Source organism: Zalophus californianus, chromosome 7, assembly GCF_009762305.2.
Source record: "Zalophus californianus isolate mZalCal1 chromosome 7, mZalCal1.pri.v2, whole genome shotgun sequence".
Lineage (NCBI taxonomy): Eukaryota > Metazoa > Chordata > Mammalia > Carnivora > Otariidae > Zalophus > Zalophus californianus.
Window position 1 is genome coordinate 107,553,730 of NC_045601.1, and position 19,837 is coordinate 107,573,566.

At 51.8% G+C, this 19,837-nt stretch overlaps 1 protein-coding gene across 2 annotated transcripts in view; it reads right to left on the reverse strand.

Annotated features, from left to right (window-relative positions):
- Positions 1-1,304: 1,304 nt before the first annotated feature.
- PTK7 (protein tyrosine kinase 7 (inactive)) overlaps positions 1,305-19,837 on the reverse strand; it is a 59,435-nt gene continuing 40,902 nt past the window's right edge. Inside the window, exons 8-20 of one of the 2 annotated variants that reach the window (XM_027603661.2) lie at positions 18,606-18,739; positions 18,318-18,453; positions 18,065-18,184; positions 16,075-16,224; positions 15,799-15,949; positions 15,575-15,702; positions 14,172-14,375; positions 13,235-13,390; positions 12,386-12,618; positions 11,107-11,187; positions 4,223-4,374; positions 2,749-2,927; positions 1,305-2,249 (exon numbers count right to left, since the gene is read on the reverse strand). In XM_027603661.2, coding sequence (XP_027459462.1) covers positions 2,089-2,249; positions 2,749-2,927; positions 4,223-4,374; positions 11,107-11,187; positions 12,386-12,618; positions 13,235-13,390; positions 14,172-14,375; positions 15,575-15,702; positions 15,799-15,949; positions 16,075-16,224; positions 18,065-18,184; positions 18,318-18,453; positions 18,606-18,739 — 1,985 coding nt within the window. In that variant the 3' untranslated portion in view covers positions 1,305-2,088. The remainder of the gene's footprint in view (positions 2,250-2,748; positions 2,928-4,222; positions 4,375-11,106; positions 11,188-12,385; positions 12,619-13,234; positions 13,391-14,171; positions 14,376-15,574; positions 15,703-15,798; positions 15,950-16,074; positions 16,225-18,064; positions 18,185-18,317; positions 18,454-18,605; positions 18,740-19,837) is intronic. The other variant, XM_027603662.1, reaches the window with a different exon arrangement.

Here is a 19,837-nt window from a genome sequence, read left to right on the forward strand (position 1 = left end):
GAGAGGGAGCACATAGGGAGAGGGAAAAGCAGAGTCCCCACGAGCAGGAAGCCCAATGCAGGGCTCGATCCCAGGACCCCAGGATCATGACCTGAGCCGAAGGCAGACGCTTAACCGACTGAGCCACCCAGGTGCCCGTTTCATTCTTTTTTGAATACTGGCTGCAACCCACACTTTGAAAAACAATGTTCTAGAAAAATTGTTCTTGGGTTTTTTTCACCCCAACACATCTGAGGGATAGAACACACTGTGTATCAACAAGTAAGTGGCTCGCTTACTAGGTGTGCGACCTTGGGGAAACTACCTGACCACCCTGAGCTTCAGTTTCCTTATCTGAGAAACGGGAACAAGAATATCTGGCTCTAGGGCGCCTGGGTGGCTCAGTTGGTTAAGCGACTGCCTTCGGCTCAGGTCATGATCCTGGAGTCCCGGGATCGAGTCCCGCATCGGGCTCCCCGCTCAGCGGGGAGTCTGCTTCTCCCTCTGACGCTCTTCCTTCTCGTGCTCTGTATCTCTCATTCTCTCTCTCTCTCTCAAATAAATAAATAAAGTCTTTAAAAAAAAAAAAGAATATCTGGCTCTAGAGTAGTTACAGAGATTAAATGAGATAACACATGTTAAGTGCTTAGCAAAGTCACTGGTATAAAGCAGGTATCCAATAAATATTAGCTGCTATTTTCATTACTGAGAAGTGTGGTAACAGAAGGAACCAGAGCAATTTCAGAGTTAAGACTGAGTTATGGACTACTTTCTCTTGGATGGAGAACCAGGCTGAAGTTATTGGAATAAGGCAGAGTGTGACTGATGACAGCAGGTCTAACTAAGAAAGGGTTGAGAATCAAACCAGCTGAGTGCCCTCAACAAGGGCATCAGTGAGGCATCGAGCACCACCTCTCTGCTTGGCTCTACCTGCTCTATCTCTCTCCAAGAGTCTTACAGGGATTCAGAGGCCCGAATCCGTCATTAACTCCTTCTCCAATCGTACTCTAACGTGTCCCCCTCCCTGCCTTCTACCTCCCCGCGTCCCCAGCATGAGAATTAAGCCAGCCAGCAAAGCATAAGTAGTTGGCAATCAGAGCAACACAGGGTCGCATAGACAATAGGTGGTCTTGTGTCCTCTGAGCCCATATTCTCAACTGCTCCCCGAACGAGAAAGGCCAGTGTCTACTTGTTATTCCCGTCCAAACACTGCTAGACTTCATGATGGCACATGGACACTTCTGATAAGTGAGGGATGAAGGGACACTATCCATGGACAAGGGGAGGGAATGAGCATCAGAAGCAGATTGTAAAAAAGGCTTCTTTATTGAGAGCAGCGAGTGTTAAAATAAAACAAACAAACAAACAAACGAACAACAACAACAACAATAAAGGTGTGAGGCAGGGGTGGCCCACCCCTCCCTCCCATGCCCCCCACCCCACGCTGCAAGTACATACAAAAGCCGCCCATGGTGCATACAAAAAGGGCGGGTTATATAGTGTCAAAAGCTCCTGAAAACTCCTTCATCTGCCAGGCACTTAGGATGAGAAAAGGAGAGAAGGGTGGGGAGGAGGTATGGGTCTGGGTCAGCGTGCACAAGTCCATGGGGTGAGGATTCACTGGCGCATCCTCCGTAACCCTGGTGCACACCCCAAAGTGGGCCCCAGGGACCAGAACTGTCTAGGAACTTGAGTATATTAAGGAACTCCCCTCAGACCCAGCTCATCTCCAGCCTAGCCCTCCCTAGGCCAACTTGGCAGGTGAGTGGCAGAACTGGACCTGGTCAATGGGAGGAGACCCAAGCCAGAAATTGGGGTTACCTGAGGCACCCACACTGTCCCTGATGGGGGAAGGGGTGGCAGAGAATGCTGCCCAGCTCAAGGCCCTAGTCACTTAGTCTGGGTCTGAATCAGCCTGCCCAAGGGCTGAGGATGGGGAAGAGGAGGAAAGCCCAGGCCCTGCCCAGACCTAAATAGTGCCTGTGTTCCCAGGGCAGGGCCCCTAGGGCCAAGGAGGACAGGGATCTTGCCCATCATGCTGTGGGCGCCCCTGAAGAAGTCCTCCCCTGCCCACGCCATCCTGAGGCACAGCCTGCCTGGGCTCCTTCCTCATGGCTTGCTGTCTGCGGGGTTGTCTCCCAAGGTGTTGGCAATCTCGCTGAAGGAGGGCCGGTCCTTGGGGCTGAGGGCCCAGCAGCGTTGCATCAGCCGGTACAGCTTGGAAGGGCAGCCCTCAGGCTGTGGGAGTCTAGCCTTCCCAGCCTGCAAATCTGCAGGGAAGATGGTGGATGGAGCGTTTAGTCAAAACATTTCACCACCTGTCCAACTCTGCAGAGCCTGTAGTTCCCCAAGCAGCCACGGGAGGGCGATTCGGGGTCAGGGGCGAGGGCCAGTGAGTGGTGGGTGGGCACTGACTCAAGGGGCATATGGGAAGTATCCCCTGCAATCACAGGGGATGACTCCCATGACCCTGGCCCCAGCTCTCTCTGGCTGGTGAGGGGAGGGTCCACAGGAGGCAGTCAATGCATGAGGACCGAAGCGGGGTCAATGGGCAGGCATCAGAGTGGCTGGACTGGGCACTGGGGTCAAGGACTATTCACCAACCAGTGTAAAAGTATTAAGTAGTATTTCAGCTGGAGTAGCCATATCTGCACATCTGCTAACAGCAGCCCTGGGAAATGAGGTGGGCTTAGCGGGTCCCAGGACCCTGAGCAGACCCTGCACCTGGAGAACATCTGGAATCGTCCTTCGGAAACACCAAGTGCCTACCTGCCAGCACTTCATCATCTGCCTGTCCACCATGGGGCATCTCTCCGTGGGTGAACACTTCCCACATCAGCACGCCAAAGGCCCAAACGTCAGACTTCGTGGAGAAATCGCCCTCCAGGATGGCCTCAGGGGACATCCAGCGCAGCGGTACCCAGGCCTGGCGGAAGTGGTAGTACTCGCTGCAGGAGAGAAGCACACACAGGCATGGGGTGGGACCTCCATGGCTCACGGGGTGCAATGGGGTACATGGCCTGGGATCCCCAACCTCATCCCAGGTCTGGCTCTCATACCCAGGCTAGAACCCAACTTTTCTCCATCAAGGCACTCAGAGAAATTGGTAGCATTTATGCTGAGCACGGGGGTACGCTGGATGAAAATCTGGAGGCATCCATGTGGGGTCTGACGGTTAAAAATTCCACTAAGAATCAAAATTTATTTGGGTGGCTCAGTCGGTTAAGCGTCTGCCTTCGGCTCAGGTCATGATCCCGGGGTCCTAGGATCGAGCCCCGCGGCGGGCTCCCTGCTCAGCTGGCAGTCTGCTTCTCTCTCCCTCTGCCTGGGTGTTCTCCCCCTCTCCCAAATAAATAAATAAAATAGATTTTATTTTATCTAATATATTTTATTATATTAGATAATTATATTTATTAGATAATATTTTATCTAAATAAAATAGATTTTATTTATTTGACAGAGAGGGACACAGCGAGAGAGGGAACACAAGCAGGGGGAGCGAGAGGGAGAAGCAGGCTTCCCGCTGAGCAGGGAGTCTGGTGCGGGACTCGATCCCAGGACCCCAGGATCATGACCTGAGCCGAAGACAGACGCTTAACGACTGAGCCACCCAGGCGCCCCTAAATAAACAAAATCTTAAAAAAAAAAAAGGAAGAATCAAAATTTGCCTCAATGTTAGTAGATTTAAAAGCTAACAATCATATATTTTTCTGTTTAAAACAAAATGTAAAAAACGAGAACACGTTAAGTGGAAAGAAAACTTAAAGAGCTTGACTGGCGATAAACCGATTATGACTAAAGCAACAGCCAGACAAGAGCTGTGGTGACTCAGAGCCGGGGTGACTCGCAGGGAAGTCCCCGGGAGGCCATGTGGTGTGTGCAGGCCTTCCAGAGCAATCTCTGGCCGTGGCTGCTGAGGTTGAAGTCTTGGGCTTCGAGACAACGATTACCGAATTCAGCAAGTTGCAGAGGGAGCCATATGAATAAATTACACATAAACTGTTATAGAGTTTGACTAGTTATTTTTTAAAAAAAGGTTAATGTTCTGCCCCCAGAGAAAATTTATAAGTGTCAGGGCCCACTGGCTAGGAAGGTTGCTGCCCCTATGGAGGAAGGGTGGGGAGGCTCTGTGCCTTCCAAGCCCTCCAGCTTTGGGCCAAGCAGACTCGAAGCCCTTCCCCACACCCCCCTCAGGCTCCATCTGCCTTCTGCCCCTCACCACACCCGACCGGCACCCTTCTACCTGTTGTACACGTCCTTGCTGAGCCCCAGGGCCGACACCTTCACCTGTCTCTGGGCGCTGACCAGGCAGTTTCGAGTGGCCAGGTCCTTGTGCACAAAGCGGTTGTTGGACAGGTGCTCCATACCCAGGGCCACCTGGGTGCACAGTGCCACCTGCAGCGAGAAAGGGGCCTGTCAGAGCAGCCCAGGACGACCGTCCTCCTACAACCCTTGGTGAGGTCTCAGTGCCATCAGTGTGATGCACAGGAAGCCCGAAAGCAAAGACACTAACAGCCTCGCTTTCCTACTCTGTAAAGTGAGGATACTAACAGCACCTGTCTCGCTGGCTTGTTAGAAGAACGGAGGTAAATGAAATTAAGCTCTTGGAACCACTCTGACACGCAGCAGGTGTTAGATTAGGTAAACGGCACAGGGGGCAGGGAGAACACATAGTAACCCCTTGTTGGGTGAAAAATAACTGGGCAGGGGGCACCTGGGGGGCTCAGTTGGTCAAGCAACTGACTCTTGGTTTCGGCTCAGGTCATGGTATCAGAGCTCCATGTCCAGCCCTGCTTTGGCCTCAGCTCAGCAGGGAGTCAGCTTGAAATTCTCCCTCTCCTCTCCCTCTGCCTCTCTCCCCAACGCTCACACACACTCTCTCTCTCAAATAAATAAATAAATCTTTTTTAAAAAGAGGGAAAAGAAAAAAAAATAACTGGGCAGTAATCATAGCTTACATGTTTATAGGTTGTTTCTTTTTACATCAAAATTATGAATTTTCTTCTAGTTGTGTTTAAAACAACAAAATGTGTGTGTGTGTGCGTGCGTGTGCATGTGTGCGTGTGTGGGACTGTACAAACACACGTGACTGGCTGCCTCCCAGGAGAGGAACTGGGGACTACAGAGTAGAAAAGTAGGGAAATGGGATGCCTGGGTGGCTCAGTCGGTTAAACATCTGCCTTCTGCTCAGGCCACGATCCCAGGGTCCTGGGATCAAGCTCCGCTTCAGGCTCCCTGCTCAGCGGGGAACCTGTTTCTCTGGGGGATGTTTTTTACTGATAACCTTTTTAAAATGTTGAGCCATGTGTATGATGTCACATATAATACATTACATATTAAATGGAATTACGATTAAGTTATATTAACATTTTCAAAGTATGTACCAATGCACTGAACAAATACTGAGCATCTAACGTACACAGTACACTGCTGGATGCCGGTGGGACACAGTAGGCACGGTAGGACAGGGTTCTCGGCAAGAGGGTGGTCTACAGGGGTGGTGAGAACCGTATCCGTGGAGGGTTGCCACCACCAGGGAGACGATGGCCCATGCCACATGGGGAAAAGCAGAAGGCCACAAGAGTGGTTGTAAAAATCCATGGCCCCTCTGTCGCCTTATATCCAAACCTCGGGAGCAACCACTGGGGACGTGTGTGATCTGAAGCATTTCCTTGTATACAAAAACAAAGCAAACAAATGAGGAGAGGTTCCTAGGGTAGATTATTTAACAAGTCACTGGCCAGCTGTGTGTTTATCCTGGCATACAGGATCACTCTCAGGATCCATAAGGGAGAAGTCACCCCCCACCTAATGAAATCATGGAGAGGCGATGATGAGAATGTGGCCAGTGACCGACGTCAGCAAGGAAATAATAATCAAGGCCCCGTGATATCATTTTACATATATCCGATTGTGAAAGGTCAAAAGGCTGCCGCCAATTTATCTCAGGTGGTTCAGGAAAAAAAATGCATGAAACTAATATCCATGTATCAATGGAGAGAAAATGATAAAGTCAATGGGGCAAAATGCAAACAATTGAATCTCTTAATAAATGGTTTGTAGGAATTCCTTGAACTATTCTTACACTCTTTTAAGCTTGAAATATCAAAACAAAACTTACCAAACACACACACGCATTCACACATGCACACACAAATGGCCAATAACCACATTAAAAAACAGCACTAAGTAAAAGCCCATGTGTGGACCAATAATGACAGTAGCTCATAGGTTAACCAAAGATTACGGTCACAGCACCTGGCTGGCTCAGTCTGTTGAGCGTCTGCCTTTGGCTCCAGTCACGGTCTCAGGGTCCTGGGATCGAACCTCGAGCCAGGCTCCCTGTTCAGTGGGGAGTTTGCTTCTCTCTCTCTCTCTCTCTCTCCCCCTGTCCCTCCCCCCGCCCCGCCCCACTCGTTTTTTCTTTCTCTCTCAAATAAATGAAAATCTTAAAAACGAAAAAGAGCTACAAAGATTATGGTCAATCTTTTCTTTTTTTTTTAAGATTTTATTTGTTTATTTGAGAGAGAGCGCACAAGCAGGGGGAGCAGCAGGCAGAGGGAGAAGCAGGCTCCCCGCTGAGCAGGGAGCCCTATGTGGGGCTCGATCCCAGGACCCTGGAATCGTGACCTGAGCAGAAGACAGACGCTTAACCGACTGAGCCACCCAGGCGCCCTGGTCAATCTGCTTCTATGCTCCTGAAGTTCAAAAACGCAAACAAGTGGATGGGAGTGGTAGGGGGGTTGCTGCAAGGAGGCCACCCAATCAGAGAGAAGGGCACAGGAACATGTTGAGTACCTGCCATGTGCCGAGCCCTGAGCAAGGCTGGCTGCCTCGCCTGCTTGTACTCTGTGTAGGGTGGGGGCCATCCTCAGCTTTACCCACAGTCCCATGCAAGGCTCTGTACCCCCCAATGCCAGAGCCTAGCTCTTTCCTCAATGCAGCAGCTACCTCTCCTGGGTCATATCGCGTGATGCAGGCACAGGAAGGGTTGTCTGCTCATCAGCAAGCCCGGGGGTGGGGTGCTGGCCAAAGAGGGACCCTTTAGCATTCCTGGCTGGCTCTGAGCCGCTTCACTGGGCTAGCTCCCAGGGTCACGGAAAGGCCGGCAGAGGAGCCAAGCCCGCACACCAAGGTGGGGGTCACTCCAAAGACAGATCTCAATCTGTGTGCACTGACCACTGACATCCCTGTGGACCCCCTGCCTCCAATGGTGGTTTGCTAACTGTGGTCAGAACCTATTAGTATGTCACAAAACCAATTCAGTCAATCTTAACTAGCAATAAAAACTTTTAAATGGAATAGAAAATATCAGAGTACATAATACTTAGTAAGGGCAAATATCATTCATAAAACTGTTTTCATTAAAATATATACATACTTCATTAAAAAATACATATATATACACGCACATGACGGCCTGTGATACAAAATTATGTTTTTTTGCGACTGGGTCTCAGTCAAGAAAAGTTTTAAAAATAACGTGCTATGTCCAGATGGCCAATAGACACATGAGAAGATGCTCAACATCACAGACCATCAGGGAAATGCAAATCAAAACCACAGTGAGATATCAGCTCACACCAGTCAGAATGGCTCGTATCAAAAAGATAAGAAATACCAAATGTTGGCAAGAGTGTGGAGAAAAAGGAACTCTCATGCACCGGTGATGGGAATGGAAACTGGTGCAGCCACTCTGGAAAATAGTATGGAGTTTCCTCAAAAACCTGAAAATAGGGGTGCCTGGCTGGCTCAGCTGGTAGAACATGAGACTCTTGATCTCAGGCTCATGAGTTTGAGTCCTGCATTGGGTGTAGAGATTACTTAAAATACATTAAAAAAAAATTTCTTTTTTAATTAAAAAATTTTAAAAGTCATACATAAGAAATGGTTTTGGGGAGAAAGCAAAATGGATGCAGAACATGTTAAAAAGTTACATTAAAACTATACTTTGTTAACATCAGAAAAAAACAAAATGAAACAATGGTCTAAACCCATGTTGTCCAAAACAGTAGCCCCTCGCCCTGTGTGACTCAAGTGAATTAAAACTTAATAAAATTAAAAACTCAGTTCCTCCATAGTCTTTCCACATTCCGAATGCTCAGCAGCCACACGAGGCTAGTGACTACCACACTGGACCGCAGCGACTACAAAATATTGCCATCGTGGCCAGAAATTCTTTAGAAGCGCTGATCCAAGCCACCACCACACAGGACCTGTCTACATATCCAACATATTGGCTGACACTGCATACGCCGAGGTACCGAACAAAGGACACCAACGGGAACTGGGAAAGGATCTCATCTTCTCGGTGTATTTTCCTTAATCTTAAGTGAAGACACAAAATCTCCAGACAGCTTCCAACCAAACACGTAAAATCAGTGATGAGGGTTTAAGAAAAGGTCAGGTGAACAGGTCCACCAGGATGACGGATTCCCCCCTGGGTACAGAACCCACCCCGCCCCCCCGCTCCGCCACTGTGTCTCCACAGAAAAGTAGAGGCCACCACACTCCCCAAATCACCCGCAGACTGCCATCCTCAGAATGCCCCACGTGCCAATGGTGGTCAAAGGGCCAGATGACCACAGAAGTGGTCATATCATGAGCAGACGGACTCTACTTCAGGCTTCAAAACTGCAGGGCACTGCCCAGCCTTGCCAGGTTATCTGTAAGGGACAAAGCCTTCTGCAATGTGCCCTCACTGGACTTGCCATTCCCATCAGCCCGCTCTCTCTGTTCTGGCTCATTAGCTCAACAGTCTGCTGCTAGTCAAGGGAAACAGAAGAGAGTGGACTTGGCACAGTGACTAACTTGCTATCTTTCCAGAGGGGCAGTGCTTCTGGAAACACAGGCTAAGTGCAGACGGTAAAAGGGAATTCTGTTAGACCCTGGCCAATTACTGCTGGTTAAGATGCCATCAGACGGCCACAGGATTCATTTTCAAATACCACCGTAAGGGCCTGCTCTTTGGGAAAGGCCAGACCCACCCCTTCCCTTCCAACATGCCAGTCTCAGGGCTTGCCCACGTTCTGGCTAACCCGTGACACCATTGCTATTCTCATGCTACGGCATCTGACCACACACATCACTGTCCTCGAGGCGTGCAAAGCTGAGGCCACCACACTCCCCAAATCACCTGCAGACTGCCATCCTCAGAATGCCCCACGTGCCAATGGTGGTCAAAGGGCCAGATGACCACAGAAGTGGTCATATCATGAGCAGACGGGCTCTACTTCAGGCTTCAAAACTGCAGGGCACTGCCCAGCCTTGCCAGGTTATCTGTAAGGGACAAAGCCTTCTGCAATGTGCCCTCACTGGACTTGCCATTCCCGTCAGCCCGCTCTCTCTGTTCTGGCTCCATCCTTTGATATTCCAATTCCCTCTAGAAACCTGCATTTTTTTATTTTATGCAAACCCCACTTCCCATCTGATACAGAATACTGTCCTAAGAGTGTGCAGAACCCAACTTACTACAGCTCCCCCATCAGATTTATGATGCTAGGGGAGAAAAATGGGGGACAGATCTTTAGCACAGGTGGTAATGACTTTCAGCCAAAAAAAAGTTTTTCAGGTCATGTGACAGAGGTAACTGACTTCCTGTCTGCCTGCCTACGACCCGGTCCCAAAGAAACCTACCTGACTCCCCTCTTTCCTGAAGCCATCCCCTTCCTGCCATTCAACTACTTCCTCTCCTTGAGAACTGAACTCAAATTGCTTCTCTGACCAGGAAATCTTCTTTGTTAACCACACCGTCTGTCCACCTAAAGGACATGGAGGTCTTCGATGTCTCCTAATTTCTGTCTCTCACTCAGTTTCTGTGTTGTCCCTGAAGTGTGCAAGGTACATGCCATATTCACTGTCCCAAGCTCCCCCACTAGATCCTAAATGCCCAAGGATGCCTGGCAGTTTCCACTTTGTAACCCCAAGGGCCCTTACGGCCATGACTGGCTCAGTAGAGATTCACGGGCTCCTTGCATGTCCTGATTTGTAAACTCTGGGGTCCTGACATCCTACTTAGGGACAGGAGCACATTCTGTCCTGCGGCTTTCCATCCACAGCCACTGCAGACAGCGGCTGCAGCTTCATGGGGATGGAGGCAAGGGCCTGGCGTCAGGAGGCCGACTGTGGGCGATGTGGGGCCAGGTCACTTGTCCTGTGTGGGCTACAGTAAATTCACCTATAATTATGAGAAGGTCAGCCTGAGGGGCGCAGAGCGACTTCCCCCAGAGAGACCAGGGGTGACCAGGGTCCCACTCGCCTGATCAACCAGCCATGCCTTTCTGGCCTGCCCCCAGAATCTGTGACCTGGATCGGCCTACAAGGCACAAGCAACGGTCACCCGGGAGAGAGGGCCCTAGCAGTCGCTGCCTGCCTGCCCTGAGCTGTGACTGGTCTCTGAGGTGACTCTGCTGTCAGCTTGGTAGCAGGATACCCAGTCCCAGAGAAGGAGGCGGACCCATTTCAGAGGGGAGGGAAGGAGGCTATGGGCAGGAAGAGCTGGGCCACAGAAGTATCGTCTGAGGTGGGCAGAGGGTAGTAGGCAAGCCTTCCCTTCCTCGCTGTTTCAAGCCAGGTCTGCCCCACCGTGGGGCCCCAGCCAGGGATCTGTGCCCAGAAGGCGGGAGGAGAACCGGAAGGAAAGGCTGGGCAGCCCAAAGCCCAAGTGAGACGGAGAATGTGAAAACCACAGTGGGTGAAACATGAGCAGCCCTTTCAAAGAAGAGTCTTCCACGCTCAGAAGCTGGCAAAACACTCTCAGAGCCACACCCTGCCCTGCCCGTCACCTGGGCTGCCCCAGTTCAGCGCTCACTGCAGGGGGCAGACGTCCTGCTCTAGTGGCAAGGGCGAAGAGCAGCCCTTCCAAATGAAGGCTCTGCAGCAACACAAAGGCATAAGGGGGCTATGTGCTCTGGGACAAGTCCCTTAACCTCTCTAGACCTCAGTTTCTTTATCTGCTAAATGGGCCTAATGACATCTGTTTTCGGAGGACTATCGTGATGGTTGAGATAACATATGTAAAGTCCTGCCTGGTCTTCAGGGAACATTCCATCCACTGCACCTCTATCATTATGACAGCCCTTGATCCTGGCCCACCCTTGAGGACCTCTCCCGCCCTGTCCTCCTCACCTTCTGCTTGGTGCTGAGGGGCTGTGACTTCAATTTTTCATCCTTGCTCTGGGAAATCCTCAGGAACTGTTTGAGGTCTCCCTAAGGGAAAAGCCAAGCATCTCTGTCAGGTGAGAGTCAAACTATTATCTCCAAAGCATTAAACCAAGCAGGGGCTCCCAGAGCACCTACCTGGGTAGGAGAGAACCCCTGGCCCTGCACCCTCACCCCAGCCAGCCCCCCTCCCTTGGTGGGAAGTCCAGTGGGAATTTAAAAAATATATAGGAGGGCGCCTGGGTGGCTCAGTTGGTTAAGCAACTGCCTTCGGCTCAGGTCATGATCCTGGAGTCCCAGGATCGAGTCCCATATCGGGCTCCCTGCTGAGCAGGGAGTCTGCTTCTCCCTCTGACCCTCCCCCCCTCATGTGCTCTCTCTCTCTCTCAAATAAATAAATAAAATCTTTAAAATATATATATATAGGAGATGGCTTCTAGAAGCTCTCCCAGTCAGAAAGACAGGACTGCCATTCCTACCCTCAGCGGAGCCCCAGACAGGTGGTAACAAGGCTCTTGCCCTCAGGGAACCAAGAGGAAAACACAGATCCCAATCCTCACAGACCGGAGAGGAAACCCTATCCTCCGGGGGTTTATCATCTAAGAAATATACTGAGGGAGCAACAACAACATACATAAAGTAGTCATAAACTCTTGCCAATGACAAGAAGAAGGATTGCTCCTCCTCCTTCCTGCCAAGCTGGAGGATGTGACAAGCAGCAGCTTGAGGAGCAAGGGAGTAAGGCCTAGATAGATTGTGGAATTCAGAGTAAGGGGCAGCTCAGGGCATGACAGCTGGGATGGAAAGAGAAAGCTGGTGCCAGGGCGAACACTGGGGCCCCAGATGGGACGGGATGCCAGGAAGGATTTCGAGAAAGGAAAGCTGGGTCTGCTAAGTTTATTCTCAAGGGCTGATGAGCCCTGCAGGGAAGGAAAAATGACAAACCAAAGAAAACCCGAGTCAAGGAAGAAGACCTGGGATGCATCCGTATGGTGCGCAGAGTGAGAAGCTGGGAAGAACTGGGGACTGGCCCCCACACACGGGGCTGGCAGACAGGAAGGCAGGAGTACCAGTCAAGGAACAACAGGTGTCAGAGAGCTAGCGGGGACGGGAGGCTGAGCATCTCCAGGTGGTAAGAGCAGGCAGGCTGAGACCACAGGAGACCAGGCTCCCAGGGTGAGCACCCCCCGCAACCTGCCGGCAGGGCACTGCCCTGCCCGAGACTCCCAGGTGCCCCCCAGCATACCAGGTCCACGTACTCCAGCACCATGTAGTGGGGTTCGGCTTCCCGGCACAGCCCCAGGAGTCGCACCACATTGGCATGGTTCAGCTTCCCGAACATCTCGAATTCCCTCCGGAAGTCCAGCTGCTGTTGCTCGTCTCGGCTCTGGAGGCTCTTCACAAGCACCAGGGTCTCTGCCACCCCCTCCTCCAAGCCCTGCGCCTTCGCCAGGAACACCTCCCCAAACTCACTTTTCCCTGTGGGTACAGGTTGGGGTCAGCGAGCTACCCTCACCCCAACAGGGAACCTCCCGACTCGGGAGGGTGCCTTGCCTCTCTGTGTCACACAGAGGGAAGTCTTCACTGCACCCCACCCACCTGCTGGGTGACCCTGAGCAGACCACTCCCCACCCCACCCTGGGCTTCACAGTCTCCAACAGTAAAATGAAGGGCTGGAATTAATATCCAGCATTTTCCAAAGGATGGCTTGTATGAGAATTTTAGGTGGCTCCTGATAAACACGTTAATAGTTACATGTATTAATTTAATGTATATGCAGAAAAAATGTAACTACCACAAATCGATAATTTCTCACATTTTTTACTAGAACAACACTAACTTGCATTAATTTTGTTTTGTTTTTAAAGGCAGCCAATCTGAAGGAAACATCAAGCAAATAATGCTCACGAATGACCAAAGCCAGGGAGGTGAGCCGTGTACAGGCGCTGGGGGCAGAGCGGACTTATCTCCCCTCTTGCTTCCCGACCCCGGCTCCCAGGTGCTGGGTCTGAGGGACTTCGGAGCCACCAGCCCTAACCTAGCCTCCAGACAGGCCTGTCATGAAGCCGTGACAGTTGTGGCCAAGGCAGCATACCCAGGGTGGTGATGGGCTGCAGGCTGGTCCTCGGGAAGTGCATCTTATCAGTCGAGCTGTGGCGTTTGTTGGTGGCCGCAGGGCCGGAGCCCAAGCTGGTCAGGGCCACTTCCTCTTGGATCTCTGCAGAGGGCTGCCCATTCTGCAAAGGCCCGCCTGGGAAGAAGGGGCATGGTGGTAGGGGAGGTAGCCACATGAGACCGGACACTCTGGCCACCACGAGGACCTCACTTCTCTCCCCCAAACCTCTACTTCCATCAAGTGGGTCCAATCATGGTGTTCCACACAAAAAGGCCAGTCCAACTGGTGAATTGATGGAGTAGGTGGTACAGGCATCCCTTAGAGTACAACCACTGATTGATGCAACTGATTACCACCTCCGAAATGGAACGAGGTGCACAAGTCTCATCTGGTCCGCCGGCCCCTGGACACTACATCAATATAAGGGGCTTTGCTTTCATGGGGCCTCCTCTGTGCAAAGCCCTGATTGGGCACAAAGGGGAATCGCAATGAAGGAGACGCAGGCTCTGCTCCTGAATGCCTAAATGGAGAGGGGCAACCCAGCAATGCCTCTGAGCAGAAGGGTAGGAGCAGGGAAATCGACTGAATGCCCCTGGGGGAACTCAGAAGACGAATGGGGGGAGACAGATGTGCCATAGACACACGAATGGGAGTACTAATTGTACCTGTGTTTGAGCGGTACAGGGAGAAGCCAGCCAGGCAACGTAGAAGCTGGCCCCGAGGCTCCAATGAGGAAGTCTTGAGCCCGGCTGCTCAGCCCCCACGGCCTGGGAATGGGCCAACTCCAGGCTTCCAGCTAGGGGTGGGGCAGCTCTGCTAGAGTCCCGGCTCCCCAGTGCCAACAGCTCTCTCTGTGGCCGCCGGGGGGCACTAAGCGCCTGCACACCGGCCCCGCCTCCACACCACTGCCCCTCACCATTGAGACACTCCATCTCTGGCTCCTCTCCCTCAGGCTGCTTCTGCAGGCGCTTGGCCTTGCAACGCTTCTTGCAGTAGAACATAAGGCCCAGCACAGCAATGATGTAGGCCACAGCAGCACCCACGGACAGCCCAATGGTCTGGATCATCTTGTAGGGGGGAGGGCTGCCCGGGCCCTCGGACTCCTCCAGCACCGGCTTGTCTGAGAGACACACAGAAGGGTCTGGACCAGGGGCCAGTGAAGCAAACCCAGCCCTCCTTCGCTACCACCCCTTCCCACCCTACACCGAAGACCACCTCCCAGACACTCGATGGCCTGACCAAGCCAGAGAACCAGGGAGGGTCACCACGTCACTGGCTTTAACAAGGGGTGGGTCCTTGGGCCCCACCAAGGTCACAGAGAGTTCTGACGGACATGAGGCCAGTGATTCCCAAGCTGGAATGCATCTGAATTTGAGGCTAGGGACACACATAAAAAACACACCTGTCAGGATGCTAACAAAAACCCACACTATCATTAATAAGCTTCCTAAGTGACTTGGTATTGTGAACCAGGCCCTGAAGAGCAGCATTTGGGAATTCCTGATTTAGGACCCCGGACACTGACTGACACTGAGCAAGTTCTTTAAGAAACATTGTGGAAAGGATCTTCTGGTCTAGGGGCTCTCGATGGCCTAGGGTCTCACGGTGAAAGAGGAGCCAGGAATCATTAGGGAAACTGAGGGAGAGAGGCCCGTAGGAGAGACCATGCAGGATCCCCCGACTCTCACCTACACCTAATGCTTCAACCAAGGGGCCTTGTCACTTCGCTATTATCCATTCAAAGTTCCACAGAATATTTTGTCTAGAAAAACAGTTCTGCTGCTAAACCACAAGTCTGAGAACTTCTCATTGAAACCACTCTCATCTTACAGATGCAGAACCAAGCCCCTGGAGAGGAAATAACACCTCCAAGGGCATAGAGCTGGTGAGCAGGAGAGGCCACACCTGAACCCCAAGTCCCTGACTCTCGGCAGAGCCTTTTACCTGATGCATCATCCTCTCTGGGCCTGCAGGGCAAAGGAACCCTTCCCTGCTGCACCCTGGCCTGCTCCCCTCCCTGCCCACCTAGAGATGTGTGTGGCTGCTGCAGGAGACCTGGGAAGGAACATTTTAGGACAAGAGCACCATCCCCAGGGCCCCCCAACATGCACACCAGCTGTAGAATGTTAAATCAGCAACAGCCCGGCAAGGAACCTGACACTATGCCACGCATGGTGGAGGGGACCCAGCTGAAATCTCAGCCCCCAACACAAAAATGATTTCAGTGTCTTCCGTATACAGGGGGCTGATGAAGACAAAGATAAGAAAGAAGTCTGGCCCCAGCATTTCCTGTGCAGGACACCGCTCCCCAGCACATACCTACAACATAGAGGGGGGCCTCCGTGTGCTTGATGTTACAGCTATTGCCCGCAATGCACGTGTAGCGGCCCGAGTCCTCGGGGGCCACATCATGGATCACCAGGGAGCCATTCTGGAAGATGTGCATTCTGCCAAGAGAAACCACAGCGCTGCCCACCTCACCAGCTCCTGGGAAGACCGGCTGTAGGAGAGGTGCGGTGGGCCAGGGAAGCAGACGGCCCTACCTAGGTCCCAGCTTGGTGGGGTCCAAGATGCGGTCTTTGCCCTTCCACTGAATGAGCGGCTTGGGGTCTCCCTGGGCCTCACACCGCAGCAGGGCCGTGTGGCCCTGGTACACGGTCGTGCGCTCTGGTTCCACCTTGAAGGTGATGAAAACTGGATGGGAAGAGCCCAACAAGGGGCGGGGAGCAGTGAGCCATGGGGCTGGCAGGCTGTGGATTGCCTCCCACCCCCACCCTGGGGCCCACCAGCCCAGCCCCAGGGCCCTGCCACGGTCGCACCTGCCACGGTAAGCTGGACATGGGCACGGATCTGGCCCTGCAGCCCATTTGAGGCGATGCAAGTGTAGTTGCCGGCGTCATCACGGGTCACCCTGGAGAAGTGCAGGGTCCCGGCATTGTCCGTCACCCACTCTGGGAGGCTGCTCCCATCTGTGGGGGCGACAGAGGGAAATTACAGGCTTGACCCGAGTCACAGGGGTGGCCGGCAGAGCGCTCAGTCACCTGCCTCTACTCAAAAAGGTGTTGTTCGTTGCTCCTGACAACCCACAAAGTCCCAACTCCTGAACCAGGCATTGGGAACCCCCTATTACTTGCTCCCATTCCAATTGTTCAGTCTCACCTCCTTCCGCTGCCCTATACAACGTCTCACTCCTGCAAAACCGGACTTCCGAAGGGGCCCCCACTTTACCTTGTTCTCATCTTCACCGCCTGTCACTTCTCACTCCTAGAATCCTTTCCCGCTTTTAGCCAACCAGGCTGCAGATCCGTTTGGGGCTCCAGCTCCAACAGAAAGCTGTCCCCGACCACCCAAGCAGAGAGAGGCCACTTCTTCCTTGAAACCTGCAGTCCTCCTCTCTCGCTCATACTCCTCATGGAAACGTAAAAACTGGTCCAGCCCCTTGACAGACAACTTGGCAATTTACAGCAAGGGTTGCAAAAGCGTGCATACCCTCTCATACATAATTATTCCACTTCTGGGAATCTCTCCCAAAGGAAATAAACCCAAATCCAGAAAAAACTTAGGCTTAAAGATGTTTATTGCAGCAATAAAACGAGAGAGTGAGAAAGGCAGAGAGGGAGAGAGGGAGCATGGTTAACTACCCAAATCTCCAACATTTAGGGAATATTTAAGTAAATTCCAGTGAATCCAATCATCAGAGTATTATTACAATCATCAAAACCAACGTTCGGGCGCCTGGGTGGCTCAGTTGGTTAAGCAACTGCCTTCAGCTCAGGTCATGATCCTGGAGTCCCGGGATCGAGTCCCACATCAGGCTCCCTGCTCTGCGGGGAGTCTGCTTCTCCCTCTGACCCTCTTCCCTCTCGTGCTCTCTATCTCTCATTCTCTCTCTCTCAAATAAATAATAAAATAAAATCTTTAAAAAAAAAACAAACAACGTTCATGTAGAAATGCTTGATAATGTGAAGAGAAAAAAGGATGTAAAATTACATAATTAACTGTATCTTCTTTTTCTATAGTAAGCATGACTTAACTCACGTAAGTTTAACAAGTGAAAATTGTACATTCAATAAAATTGCTATGTGCAAACAGAAAGATACACATAGAAAAAGAAGGGGGCACACACCCAAAGATAATGGATAGTGGGATTATGCATTCCCCCCCCAATTTCTTGTTTATTTTTTTAAAGTTGTCTTTTTTTCCTTTTTTTCTTAGAGACAGAAAGAATGTGCATGCAGGTGGGGGATGAGGAGAGGGAGAGAGAGAATCCCAAGCAGGCTCCACACCCAGCTCAGAGCCCGATCGCACGACCCCAAGATCATGACACGAGCCAAAACCAAGAGTTGGACATCCAACCAACTGAGCCACCCAGGTGCCCCTAAAGATTTGATTTTTAAGTCAACTCTACCCCCAATGTAGGGCTCAAACTCACAACCCCGAGATCAAGAGTCGCGTGCTCTACTGACTGAGCCCACCAGGTGCCCCTACAAATTTTCTAAGGGAGCCCATGTTACCTTTCTGTCCCTGAGGATGACTATTTTGAAGGGAGAGGGAAGACTTCACAGCCCCATCTGGGCCAAGCCAATCACTTGCTGCCTCAATCATCGCCAATGATGTCTAATGCCATAATCTGACCTCCTTGGTGTCTGGCTCCTTTCTTCCTACCTGGACTATAAATCGGCCCCACATGTCTTGTCTTTCCCACGGTTCCCGGCATGGTGCCGGGCCCTCGGCTGGTCCTCAGACACGCACACATCTGACTAGTGGACTGTCCGACCTGCCCCCACTCCATGCCCTCATGGTACCCACCTGCCCGAATCCACTTAATAGTGGGCTTTTCTCGGCCTGTGGCTGAGCAGGGCACCGTGGCCTCCTTGTCAAACTCCATGCATTGCTGCGGCCGGGGCGGTGGTGTGAACTTGAGCTTTTCTGTTTCAGCAGAGGGAGGGTGGGTGAGTGGCAAGAGGAGGAACTGCGGTGGCTAGATAGGCCAGGGCAGGCCTGAAGATCTGGGCCCCCTGCTGCTCCTTCCCCTTTGCTCTCCCCGCTCTCAAGCACTCACCCAGCACCTGGACACGGGCTTGGGCCTCGATGCTGCCTGCTGGGGTGCTGCTCACACAGCGGTACCATGTGCCATCATACACCTCCACGTTGTTGATACGCAAGGTTCCGTTTGTGGAGACTTCGAACCGCGAGTCCTGTGGCACATGTTATGGAACTGTGGGAGGTCTCAGCCCCACAAGCGTCTTCAGGGGAGCTTCAAGGGAAGGAGTGCTAGGGAGCTGATCCCAGAGGAGAGCCCTGGAAGGGGATTCTGTCCCCTTCCGCCAGGAGCAAGCCTCATTCTCACCTCTGAGATGAGCATCTGGTTTCTGTACCAGATGACTGTGGGTTCTGGCGTGGCCTGGGTCAGGCAATGCAAGTAGCCTGGCTTGCCCTCCTCCAGCTGGCTGTCCTGGGGCTTCCTCAGCCACGTGGGCACAGCTAGAGGGACAGGGAGGGAAAAGAAGACCGAGGAACATGTCTGCAAAACCAAAGGATCCAATCCCTCAAAATTCTAATCCCACACTTGACCCCGAGTTCAGAAGCCCATCTGCTCCAGTAAAAGTGCAACCATGGCCCCTTAGTGAGGACAACCTTTGGAACGTGATCTTAGTTAATGGTCACAATAAACCCCATACATATGTATTCCTATACCCATTTTACAGCAAAGACAGGTTTAAAGTAGTAATGGTGATGTGCTAATACCTGATAGATAGCATTCAAATCCCCGGTCCATGTGCCTCCAAAACCCTTGCTCTTTTTATTACACTGAAACGCTCCAAGGCTTGGTCCTCAGATCCCTGTTCGGGGTTAGCCATCCTCGTTCCCTGAATGATCTCAGCCCATCCGTGGCCTTCAATGCCATAGGAGTGCATGATTCCCAAACCTATACCCTGACTCCTGACCTCTCCCCTCACGAGCTTCAGACCTGCAAACCCAACTGCCTACCACATCTCCGACTGGATATCCAACAGGCATCTTAAGCTTTATATGTACAAAAGAGAACAAGTGAGTTCCCCTGGAACCGGCTCATCCTGGTTTTTCCAGTCTCAGTAAATACTGCCCCTATGCAGCCAACAGTAGAAGCCAAAACCTAGCCTTGACTTCCCTCTCCCTGTCACATCCATTCTACACTAACCCCATCTACTTGAGCTCCCCTGAAGTCCTGACTTTGACCACCTCTCTCACCTCCACTGCTACCGCTCTGTTCCAGGCCCTCCCACACCTCCCCTGGGTGATTACAGTCATCTACTAGCTGGGCTCCCTGTCTTGACTCCTGCCCCTAACATTTGGTTTTCTCAGAACAGTGGAGAATGATCTTTCACGACTATCACTCTCCGACTCAAAACCCTACAAGGACTTCCTGTCTGATGTTGGGGGGGCAGATTGTTTGCAAAGATGGTCGTAAATGGTTCTCCCATCCCTTGTTTCTTTGCATTGTGTTGCTGCCACTTTCCCCATCAGGAGACAGTCTACTTCTCTCCTGCCTAGAGTCTGGGTGGCCCATGACTGGCCTGGCCCAACACAGAACCCAGTGGT